Here is a 12,929-nt window from a genome sequence, read left to right as displayed (position 1 = left end):
TAAAAAAAAATCGACAAGGAGTATCACAAAGGGGAGACTTTTTCGACTATTTTTTCTCAATATCTTTTACCGTTCTCAAAATTTAAGCCTACTTCCGGTTGGAGTTTCTAAGTCATGTATGCCCAGTGTTTTCTTTCCTCTTGCATGCAGCATGTAATAAGCAAATACTTTACATACATAATTAATTATAATGTCAGTTATATATGGTGTTCATTGGGCAAAACACTCCAAAAATAAAGATTCATCTTAGACTGGAGAAATGGTTATCCTTCCTTTTTCAGTAGTATTTGGCCAGGAAACAAACGCCTGAGACATATTCAACCCATATATATAACAATGTGGTGTTGGAATGTATAATGCGTAGGATATGATTTTTTTTTTTAATTTCAATTAGCATCTAGCGTCTTGCTTTTAGCATCCTGCCCAAATCTAGCATAATTTCAGTAAGTTTATCAAAAAACCGTAAAACCTGGAGATGAGAAAGAAGTTGGTGGTGGGAAGCAAAAGAATGTCAGAAATGTATCCTCTTCCATTGATTCATTGATTCATACAGTTGGTAAACCATACAGGCAGTCTCATTTTCCGAAGTAAGTTAGAAACGGCTTTGGGCTTTTTTTAGTGTGTGTGTGGCTCCACTCAGGGTTTTCTAATCCTCTAACTGCGAGGCATGGGCGGAGCTATGAGGGCCATTCTCCCACCAACTTTTTGACAACTTCACCATCTGTATTTCTGACTTCATGACCATCTTTATTCCTGAAATGAAAGGTCCGAGACCGACCAAAAATCTGCCCCCTAGCAGACAATTCCCAACTTCACTTACGGTGCGAGGTAATTTTCTTTCAAAATATGTAAACAAACATTTTGCATTCATTTATACGATATATACGCCATTGAGTCTGGCAACGACTGCGCTAGTTTAGTTAAGTTAAAGCTTTGGTGCGTGAAGTATTGAGTTGCACTCTCTGCGTATTTTAAGTTACGTTATTGTATCTCAACTTCGTTTTTCTTTCTTTTAAAACTCCTGAATTAGTAATTATGAGAATCTAGCGTAATTTGACCAAATCTAGCATAATTTCGACCAGGTTTTGGAATAATTCCGAACTGTGAGTCTGGCAACGCTAGTTGTAACATTTTAGTAGGTAGATTCTTCACAGCCCTTTCCTCAAGTTTTCTAACATCTTATTGATTTCCTTTTCAGATTCCGTCACAACTATATTCATCTAATCATTATATTTACTACCGAAATGCCGTTTTCCTTACGTAGGCTCTTTCACTATCTCTTCCACTTAGCTATTAATTAATGTTGACGAGACAGCATCCCTATCAAAGCCCCTTCCACTTGCACTCTCTTCTGTTATTTCCTCCCCTATTCTAACACTTACTTGTTGGCTCATATATAGCTTTCGTACGAGTCTTTGATCTTTTCATTCTAACCCAATCTTCTTTAGAACTCCCAATAAAAGTTTCCAATTCGCGCGGTCAGAAGCCTTTTTCTAGATCAATAAATACAACATACACCTCTTCCCTTTTTTCAATAAACCTTTCATCGATCGCCCTTAATAATATAGTTGCATCTCATGTGCCATTATCTCTCCTGAACTGAAATTGTTCCTCCTCAACTTTTTCATTTGTTCTTCCATAGAACCTTCTGTTCAGTATTCTACGCTTTTTTTTCTGCATGAGATGTGAAACTAATAGATCTATTATCCTCACATCTCTCAGGGTTCGATTTCTTAGCCATCGGTATCATGATAGTCTTCATAAAGCCTTTTGGCCACTCTCTTGTTTCATATATTTATTATTCGTTACGGAATCAGAACAATTTCTCTTGCCCTTGTCTCTACTATTCTTAATGAATTCGATTGATGTATTATCTGTCTCGGTTGCTTTTTCATTCCTAATCTCGGATATAGCTTTCTCAAACTCATTCCGAAGAATACTTAACCTTATCATCCTCACATGCTTCATTTTCAACATCTAGGCCACACGGTCTATCCCTACTCTCATGTAAGTCTTCAACACGTCCCATCTTTCTAAGTTCATTTATCTTGCTGACTATCTTTATTTTCTACTGCCATCGTAATATCCCCATGTTTCCTCCCAAGTTCCATAGGTTTCACCTCCTTGTACATTTTATATAGTTAGTAGAGTGCATTATTAATAATAACATAATAAAAATTGAAAATATGTAGAAATATATAAAAGTAACAATGGAGCCTTGTATTGTCACCCGACTTAACGTTACTTCGAAGATATGACAACAAAGTTGAACCAGGACGCATATGAACCATTTTTGGTAATACAAAAGCTTATTAAAAGGATAGCAAACTTTTTCTGTGTCAACCGTTAAAAAGGATGTAAACAAAACCTGCGGCATTCGGGATGGAATTTATAGAATTCGTACAAGTGAATGAGATAATAGTTTTTATAGTGAAAAATTCCATATCTTTCATGTCCAGCAATACAAAACACACATATGATGTTATTAAATTTACCTTTTCTCTTTCGAAATGGAATTTCAAACTTCAAGATCGTGAAAGCGTGTCCCAATGAATTACTTGTAATCGTATCAAAAGTTACCGAGATCCAATTAATTACATATAATAATATTTTTCGTAATTACACTTCCAACAAACCAATAGAATATGAGTGTACCACCTCCATTGATGGATTGTCATGATATAAAACATTATTGAACTTTGAAACCGCAAAATATGATGACTTGAAAGTTCCGTATCACGTATTCGTGAATCTGTCATATTGATTTTCTGCAAGTCAGTAACATATTTATATTCTATGTATGCAAAGTCCACACGTATCAAATCTCGCCTTTTTCGTCCGGCAGTTCAAAAGTTACGTCGGATGGTCACGAGAAACAACCTACAGTTTCATCTATTAGTAATTTATTAATTTAATTTTTTATTATTATTTTGTAGTCCTTTCTTAGGGATCACCTCTAGTTAGGAATAATTGCGGACAACAGCAAATTTTATCTTATTCGGGTGAAGAATTCCGAAAGTACAGTAATTAATCTGCTACTTCGTTTTTTATGTCGAAAAATTTATCGCATTTATATCCTGATTTAAATTTAAGAGTGCTACTAAGAAACTAGATTACCAATAATACCTGTCCAACTACAAGAGGGAATACTACTGAGGTAACATAATGTTTTCAAGTTAGACACACCTTCTAACCCTTCAAGCCTCTCTTCGCGCTTTTTAAACTACCAGTCCCACAAAAATTTAAATCAAAGTATTGTAAGGTGTCTTTCAAATGTTAAAATGTAAATCGCAATTTATTGTCATTTGCGTAATAAATCAATAAATTGTTGATGAATCATGATAGTCCAATTTGCAGAAGTGAGATGAAACAAGTTAAAATTGGAAAAGTAATTACACAACAAACATAAGAATAATGGTATTATGTATGAACAATCATAGATTACATTAAATTCCATAATGTCAGATCATTAATAGAAAGTACAAATATCATGTTTAAAAATACAAAGCAACATGAATAATAATAAATTTGAAACTAAGTTAATGTTGATATATTAATATATACTCGCACTTTTTATAAGAATTTGTTGTTCTCATGCAGTCGCATGATAATGTATAAATAAGTGTATCGTTATATTATGTTACATTTATTGACTATAATTATTTTCAAAAATTGCAAGAAGTACATGCATCTTAAAGAAATATTTGTATTTATTTAACATTTTTTCTTTCTTTTTCAGGAACTCCAATCAACCGACTGCCCATAATGGCGAAACAAGTGCTGGACCTGTACGAACTTTATAACCTAGTCATTGCAAGAGGCGGCCTGGTCGATGTCATAAACAAGAAGCTATGGCAGGAGATAATCAAAGGCCTCCACTTGCCTTCCTCAATAACGTCAGCAGCGTTTACGTTGCGTACACAGTAAGTATTGACAGCTAATTTTAAGAGGTAAAATTTTAGTATTTTACGTGCGTTTGACTGTGTGTGTGTGAGAAAAAGCGAGAGAGAGCACATTATGCAATGTTTAACAAACTTTAATCTAGAAATAAAATTCGTATGAATAGAAGAAAATAGTCCTGTGTAATTTTATTAACGATTTCTATATAAATGACAATTTATTAAACAAGTTTGTTTCAAGTGTTAGATTATAGAATCTAGTTTAAAAGGTAATGGTTTGCTTATATTCTGCAGATAAACTATATAAGTTGAAAGCACCAATGTGCTTTCTATGATCAAATGTTTAGGTGTGCTGGCTAAGTCAATCAAAAATATGTTGCGACATTACTCTACTAATAAATAAAATAATGTATTTTCTGCACATTCAGTTTTTTTTAATGCTAAGAATATACTCGTAACAGACTAAATATGCACATATTAATGATTCTTATATCGTGAAGTTTGCCGAAGATGACATTTTTCATTCCGCAGAAAATGGACCATTTTACGGAGAAACAATAGATAATATATTACTATATCTGCGTGGTTCATTACATATCCAGGCAAATTCAGCAAAATGATTCAGCGAAATGTTTCAAGTGAACTTCACATGTTTTCACTTACTGGTTCTTTCAAAGTAGCTGATAAACCAAAGACAGCGTTTAGTGTGTATATCGAAAAAGTTACTTCGTCTCTTTTTTTAAAAGTCCGTTTAAAACGTTCAATTGTTTCAAATAATATTACTTATTTACTTAATGGAAAATAAACTTACATCTATCACATCTCAAATTTTCCCCTTGTCCAGAGTTAGGGAAGAAGGCAGTCCTGAGGCACTATCATTGAAATTTCCATCAGAAACTTCCATTCCTAGAGTGCTACAATACAAATTAACACATGCTGTTCGTTTTAATATCGTTTGATGTTCATAGAAACAATAGAAATTGTATGCAGAAATCGGTTTTAACAATCGAAATCATCCACTGTATTACTAATATTTATCTAAATGGATGGACACAGCTGCGACTATTGAGTAACTGTCTTTCTTCTGGTTTCCTCTTTACCGTTTATACCCATATAAAAGCAAAACCAAAGAAGTGGACAGGGACACGATTACTCAGTGGTAAAGCCCATACCTCTGGTCAGTGTTGTTAATGGCTCGAGCGGCTCGGCTCGGGACTCAGTCACCACCGAGCCGAACCGAGAGGTGAACTTTGTGATATGCAAATTGACAAAGCTTTTATGTAATATTTTAACAAAACTTCAAAACAAAGTTCAGTCACGCATGTAAATGCCATGACATACATGATGATGCATGATTCCAAGTAAACTGTATTTGTTACAAGAGCTTAAGTAGTGAATAGCTGTAGAGAGTAGCTATTCATTTTAAAAGTAGCTGTAGCTCAGCTACTTTTCTAGAAAACTAGCTAATAGCTGTAGCGAACTTCAATTTTTATCGTGTAGCTATAGCTGTAGTGCAGCTAATTTTGAAAAGTAGCTTTCTGATCAGTGTTTATACTAAAGTAATGTTGGCAAATGGCGAATATACAATATATGTGCCTTCTACGTGTGTGTCTCGGGGAATTTGCTTGCCTCGATTTCAACAAGAGGTAGCAGAAAATGTATTACTTTTTTCAGTTGGTTTTCTGTATGTTCAGAAAACTCTTAAAGTTAAGGATATGATTTAGAATCGGGTCATAACCAAAGGAGGGACAAGAAAATAATGGCCCTACTCACCTGAACCGATGAAAACTACTAAAAATTGCTTAAATCCATTAATTCTTTAAGATAGCTATACAAGAAATTTGTCGAGTTGGAATTTTACACTTGACTTAACTTTGTTTCGTAACAGTCCTCGTCACAACTGAACCAATTTATTTAGTATTGCAGAAAGAAAACATTCTAAGGAATCAAAAGAGCCTATCATACTGCCAATATTAAGAAAGGAGACACAATAGATTGCCGTAATTACCGTAAAATTTCATTACTCCAATGTACTACTAGTCGTGGCAAATCTTTCTAGCACGGTTAAAGCTGTTGATGTAATTTAAGATCATCAACGTAGTTTCACATCAATATTGAACCATAAATTCTATATTAGGACAGATATGCACATTAGAGAAGAAATGGGAATTTACCGATATGATACTCCAATTATTCAGACTTGAGCAAAGAGATGGGTGGTTCAAAGATAAATGAATGCTTGATCGAATAGTTAATTGTCTTGTTTATCTAACTGACTTCTTGGCTGTAGTAATGCTTCATAACTACAATGAATGTTTTATCCAGCGGTTGCAGTTTGTGGGCAGAATGAGGTGGTAAAGATTCAACCACTACATGATTTTCTCGAATTTTATCGATTAACTGCAAGTTTCTAGTACGTGTATGAGTGAAGTGTCCATCTGAAAGAAGCAGAACTGGATTACTTTTAATTGGTTCAACAAAGTTGACAAAATGATCGAATCAGGCACAAAAGGTTTCACTAGTCTCCATCCGTAAGGTTGGCAGGCAAATATGGTCCCAAGAGAAACACCTTTTGCAAGTAGATGCCTGAAATGTTTCCTAGGAAAACCGTCATTGGAGGAACGTATGTACTATCCGCTTCCGGTTTATATATGCCAACATTGGTTGCAGCGGTTTTTAAAAAATAGACTTTCCAGATCACTCCAGAAAATTGTGGCCTCCTTTTTCTGGAATCTGTGCGGTGTCATTTTTATAGACTTCTTGGAACATGGCTCCGCAATTAAGAAGGAACGTTATTGTTCCTGACTGGACAAAGTATGACGTGGCCTAAGACCGGAGCTGCAAAGTAAGGTCATCAAATTCCACCATGACAATGCTAAGCTTCACACATCCATAATGACACAGCAGAAAATCATAAAAATGGGATGAGATGTCGTCCCTCAGCCTCCCATAGTCTGGACTTGGCTCCTTCGCATTTCTTCCTGTTTGATCGTCTAAAAGCCCGCCTGCGAGGGAAAACATTTGGCAGTGATAAGGCCCTCATTTCTTGTGTGAAATAATGGTGTAAAAGTCAGCCACCTGAGTTTTACCAAAGTGAATTCAAGGCATGGAAAGAACATTGGGCGAGATGCGTCACAGCAGATGGAGGCTACGTTGAGTGACATGGTCTTGTAGCCAAAGGAACAAAGTATGTTAACCTAAATTTCATCATCATATTGCAACTAATAACAATATTATAACCATCTGTGCAAACCGATGGCTTCTTCAAGAATCCATCGGTGCAAACCAATGGCTTCTTCAAGAATCTTTCCCCTCTTAGTGCGCCTGTAATGAACTGCTTTAAGAAAATAAGTATTTGTTTGTTCAACAACTTAGTTTTGATTTTAACATCCCGTTCAGAAACGAGGCTATATGAAACGTTAACCTACAATATAATGTGGGATTTGAACCACATGAGCTCCCGTCGGGAATCGAACTCGGGTCTCCCTCGCCAAAGACGCGTACGCTAACCGTTTAGCCACGAACGAGCTCTTCAACGACTTGGTGTTCACTTTCATGCTCTGCTTTGAGTTTCCCAATACTGTGTTCTTAAATCGACAGAAGAAATTACATGAAAACACAAGTTTCGTGGTAAACATTAAGCGGGCAGTTTTTACATGATTAGTTAATTATGCAGGGCCGAGTAATCAAAACATTTTCCTTGTAAATGCATCCACGGAAACTATACATAAAGCTTGGAGAAACTAGAAAGATTGAATAAACACTTTTTTATGCTTTTTAGAGAAAAATATCAAGAATAAAGAAATAAAACTTCCAGACCAAGATTATGAGTCTGTTTGTGTGGTGTAAATGAGTGAAATGACCGTCACTAATAATTCTGTATTGACAAATTCACTTAACGCTTCGTATATGGTACGGATATGTGAATGTTTAAGGTCTTTTATAGTTGTTACTAAACAAACGACACTCTAATGCTAATGTTAATCTACTATTGGAGAGAAGGTGAGAGAAGAAAAAAATTAACAGCTCTCTGTAACACTTGAAAAAAAAAAATCATGTAAAAATATTTATGGTGTTAGCAATAGTATATTATCTTCAAAACATATAAACTGGAAAATAGCCCATTTTAGTTTTTGTTTCAACCTTCAAATTATAATAAAACTGTTTACGTTTAAGTATCTTAAGAAATATTTCTTTGAAAAATCTTGTGTACAGAAGAGTTGGATTTTTGAAATTGTCAGTCCATTGTATTGATAGTAGGCCTAGACTTGCCTAAAATTTTGCCATTATTTAAGTATTACTAGAGATAAAAAAATTAAATGACAGCACAGTGTATTTATAATCAGAAATTTATTAACAGGTCCGTTCTTACAGGTAAAAATGTAAATTATAGAGGGCCCACAGTATGAGCGGACTGAAATTCAAAGTGAATATATGAGGAAAGTTATAGGAAGAGTTAATAAAAAGTAGAAAAATGTAATATAGATAGATAGATAGACATTAACATGTACCTTTTTACTTTGCTGCTGCTTACTTCATCGTGTTTGTGTTGAAGTTAGTCTTGTTACATTAAGGCCAGATGATTCTAGATCATGCCAGGTTTTCATCACAGGATGAGGGAGGGAAAGAGGAGACAGTGGTAAATTCGCCATCAATCATTTAGTGTTTTGATGTCAAGTACTTATTTTGGCGGATTAATGCATCAGCCCTGGCGAGAACTCCGGGATTTGAGCCAAACGAAACATGACAGACCACAACTATGAGTGTGTGCTGTGGTTTTGATACTGTCGAGGCATTACGTACACCACGACGGTAGATGGCACTAGCGAAGATTCAAAAGTTCCACCTGGGGAAAGGCAGAATGCCAAAAACTTTGATCTCCTCCTTCCTCATAAACCTCCCCATCCTTCAGTTCTGCCTGGTTAGTCAGATAGACACTCTGGCTTCCCCTTGTATTTAACCCTTCCAACTCACCCTTTGCTCTTTCGCTCTCTTATTTGTTAAGCTTGATTATGTGTGCCATTCAGCGCCTGATCGGAAAACAAAACTCCTTCCCCTCTAAGCAGAATCATCCACCTACGATTGTAGTGACATCTGGTTGTTAGATATCGTAACAAACAGACTTGACTGATCTTTATATGGAGAAAGCATACGGTCTAGTTATCTGATACGCATTGCAAAGATATTATTACGAACCACTTTTAAATTTAGTTCTTTTATAAAAGACGCCGTCCGCTAGCCCCTTGTTTGTGCCTGTTATTTTAATTTCTTTTTGTATTCTTCGTTTTGGAATTCCTTTGTGTTATTCTTCGTGCATGATTTGGAATAGTTAGTGGCTCCCATCCAAAAGAATGTCGTTAAAATGAAGATGGGATGCTGATTGTAAAATTGAAAGGGCAAAGAAACAGCTGTAAACATTCAAACTTCATGTACAACATGATGAAATGGTTTTAAATCTAAAATATCATTAAACATACTGTTTTTATGATTTTATAGCAGAGAAGAATTTTGTTTACTTAAATGCTACTGGTATCTTGATAGGAAGAACAGTATAATACATGAATATTTGTTATTTTAAGACGTCCTATTAATTTTATCAAATTTCAATTATCCAATTCATTATTGAATTAATTCAAAATGCATTTATTTAATAAAGAACTCAATTTGCTATATATACTCCCCACTATGAATCTCTAGATATGTCTTAATAAAGTGAATAATTGATTGCGTCGAAAAGAAGAGCTTAAAACCTTTTAATTTTAACAAATGAATTATCAGTGTGACATATTGTAATAATAATTATTGTTTTTAGTCACAGAATTTATTAGCTGCATCGAATTGTTTCGTTTGTAATATTAGTTATTGAATACGTTAGATTCATAAATAGTACTTCAAATCCGTATTTATTACACTGTCATGGTATACATGAATTAAAAATTTTTGCAAATCTAGTGCACAGTTGACATAAATTACTGTGGGGTAGTTTCCTTCGTGTTCTTAACAGATGTTTTCAGTCTAAAGCTATTTGTGGTTGACTAGGGTGCTTGCATTATAATTTTTGTTATTGTTTCTCCTAATGTTACGGCACAAATTTTCTTCGTAATCGTGCCGTTCAAATCCTAATCGTGCCGTATGGACTTCGAGATCGACGAACATCGTATACGTGGGATATTTACGAAACATTCGTGTTGCGTTTTACCAGATCATTTCACTGTTTATTTCATCATAGTTATAGTATGTTCTCTTTTACCTAAAAAGTATGAGCGTGAAATATTGCTTCAGGATTTAATATTACAATAAAAACTCATTTTCAGTTTTCGAAGAAAGCAGATTTAATGCTCCACAATGTAAGACCCTGAAATATGAAATTGTGAGTTAATTTTAGTGTCTTTACAAATTCTACACTCCATCAGGAAATCGTAGAATCTTTTTTTTTTTTTTTTTTTAATTAATGGAATTAATCCCTTTTTTCACCTGTGTTTCTTCCTTTAACACTAAAGCAGGTCTACTAGTTAAAATAGATACTAGCGGATCCAGAAGTCAATTTTTGGAAAGAAAATTTACCTCTAATATCTATATTATATCTATAGTTGTTGAAAAAACTATATTTAAATGGGAAATGGCGGAAACTTCATAATGAGGAACTGCGTAATTTATACCGTTTATCAAACATTGTTAGTCATCAAGTCTAGGAGGCTCAAGTGGGCAAGTCATGTAGCCAGAATGAAAGTAGAAACGCTTTCAAAATTTTAACTGGAAGTCCAATCGGAAAACGACCATTTAGAAAGACCTAGGCGCAGATGAGAGGACAATATTAGGATAGAAACTAGATCCAGTTGGCAAAGGACATAAGTCAATCCAATGGAGAGATTTTCTGAACGCGTTGTTCAACCTCAAGGTTCCATAGACCAGAGAGCGAGAGAAAGAAAGAAAGAGAGAGATTGAGTGTATATGTTTATGTATATAATATACTAGCTCTGTAAGCACCCTTGTTACAGATTCGTAATCCAGAACATCGATAGCCATGCTGTCTGTTGGAGATGTCAACACAGTAGGAGTTTGAAATGCTTCTGGTATTACTTTCGTCTACCATTGAATGTGAGATTACTTTTTAAAACGCTCTCGTATACTGGGATGGTAGAAAGACACGTATTTTCTATAGTATCAGAAATCTTAATGTACGTGTTAAAGCTTGTGCTGGCAAATTATACATCTATAAATCTATTAGATACAATGCGTGAGATGTTTCCTGCATGTTAGAACAGAAATAACGTATGATTAAGTCTTAGCCGCTAAAGTTGAGTTTCTCTGTTGCGAATGTATGACAAAGAATCATGACTTAGTAGTATTTGATATAAACTCAATCATAATCTACCAAATCTCGTCATGAAAAAGAAGGAAATTGGTTTATTAAATAAAAACAATTTATATAGAACTTTTTCCTCTGGGATCCGTGACTGAAAGTATAAGTAGTTGGATGAGTAGGTGTGAAAAGCACTGTTGCGATCAGATTCTTGGCAATATAAACAAAAGAAGATCGCAATGTTATTTTTGCATCATAGTGGCAGCGAAAAGGACATTGGCAGTAATTAACAGACTGCGGAGTGCACGTCGTATGTTGAAACATACGGGCGAAAGGGTTTGCGGAGAGTCACAGGGTAAGAAAAGGAGAAAAAAGGGAGAAATTAAGGAAGGAAGAAATATAAAAAAAAGGAAGTAGGTGTAGAAGATGAGTCATAATGTCTGACAGGACAGAGTCAGTATGGTAGCTTATGTACTTTCGTAGTTTTAATTATAACTTGGAAGTAGTTTCCACCGCATAATGATCCTATTGCATCCAAGTTGATGCATTGCTTTTTCTTTTTCTTTTTTTCTTTTTTTAATGTTGTAAAATTATTGCAGAAGTGTAAAAACAAGTGATTAATTGACGTTATAAATGCAACGTGTTTCTAGATCCTATATTTAAAATTTATCACTCTCAGTCTCCAGAATTTAAATCCAATCAAGGTGAGATTTGCAAAATTCAACAGGAACTGGTCAGGGAACCTTGTCGGAATTATTTTACATGATAAAGTTTTTAAAAAAATAAACTTTGTCAGGTTATAATTGGAGAAATTCAGAAATAACGAGGCCAACAATACTCATTTATCTCATTCACATCTGCTCAAAGCAGTTTACAGTTTTCTTTTTGTAGTTGTTTCTGATATTATACGTGGGTGCTCTGAAAAGTTCTAGCCCGACAGTGAAAATGACAATTTTTGTTTTCAAAAACATTTAATCTTTCTACATAATCTCCTTTAATGTCAATGCATTTTCTCCAGCGATGTTCCGAGGCCATTATCCCGTCCCTGTAAATGAGGCCATAGACGCACACACTTGTATAACCAACTTGCATGAAATATTTGTTTCATCATACATGTTGGAAGAACTTTTTGCCCACACACGTACCAACTTTACGAAGGAAAGAGTCACGTGATTTCTTCCGCTGTCGTGATTGGCGGATCTAAATATAAAGAACCAACTTGCATGAACGAGCACATACACGGTAAACACACACAAAGAACGGCAAAACCATCATGCATGTTTACAGAAGATTTTGAAAACTTTCAACATGCATGAACAAGGCCATATACCTGTGGTTTTATCATTTTTCATGCATGTTAGAAGGTTTGTTCATCTATGTGTCTGCGTGTATGGGTTCCTTAATGTTCTGCATGAAGTGCTGCCAAATACCCATCTACAGCCGCAATTACTTCCTGATTGGATAAAAAACGTTGATCAGTGAGGGAGACTTCGAGTTTTCGAAAGAGAAAGAAGTTCGAGGGAGCCAAATCTAGAAAATAAAGGGGATGTTACAGCACTTTATAGTGTAAATCCCCTGATTTCCCCATTGCCAAGACATTTTTGTGTATATGTGATTTACCGTGATGGAAGATAATTTTTCTTCTGCAAATCGGGACTGTTTCATGGCCTATTGTGTACAGTTCCGTTAGATTTGAATAGTACTCTCCGGTTTTTGTTTTATCTTTA

The 12,929-nt window shown here is 34.9% G+C and overlaps 1 protein-coding gene across 6 annotated transcripts in view; it reads left to right on the top strand.

Moving 5' to 3' along the window:
* LOC145678384 (AT-rich interactive domain-containing protein 3C-like) overlaps positions 1-12,929 on the top strand; it is a 788,039-nt gene that overhangs the window by 681,177 nt on the left and 93,933 nt on the right. For all 6 annotated transcript variants that reach the window (XM_081748463.1, XM_081748461.1, XM_081748464.1 and 3 more), the window contains one exon: positions 3,740-3,923. In XM_081748463.1, the coding sequence (XP_081604589.1) occupies positions 3,740-3,923 (184 nt within the window). The remainder of the gene's footprint in view (positions 1-3,739; positions 3,924-12,929) is intronic.

Source organism: Thermobia domestica, chromosome 2 (genome assembly GCF_964235325.1).
Source record: "Thermobia domestica chromosome 2, izTheDome1.hap1.1, whole genome shotgun sequence".
NCBI classification, from domain to species: domain Eukaryota; kingdom Metazoa; phylum Arthropoda; class Insecta; order Zygentoma; family Lepismatidae; genus Thermobia; species Thermobia domestica.
Note: the sequence above shows the minus strand (reverse complement) of the source record. Positions and strands in the feature narration are given on the sequence as shown.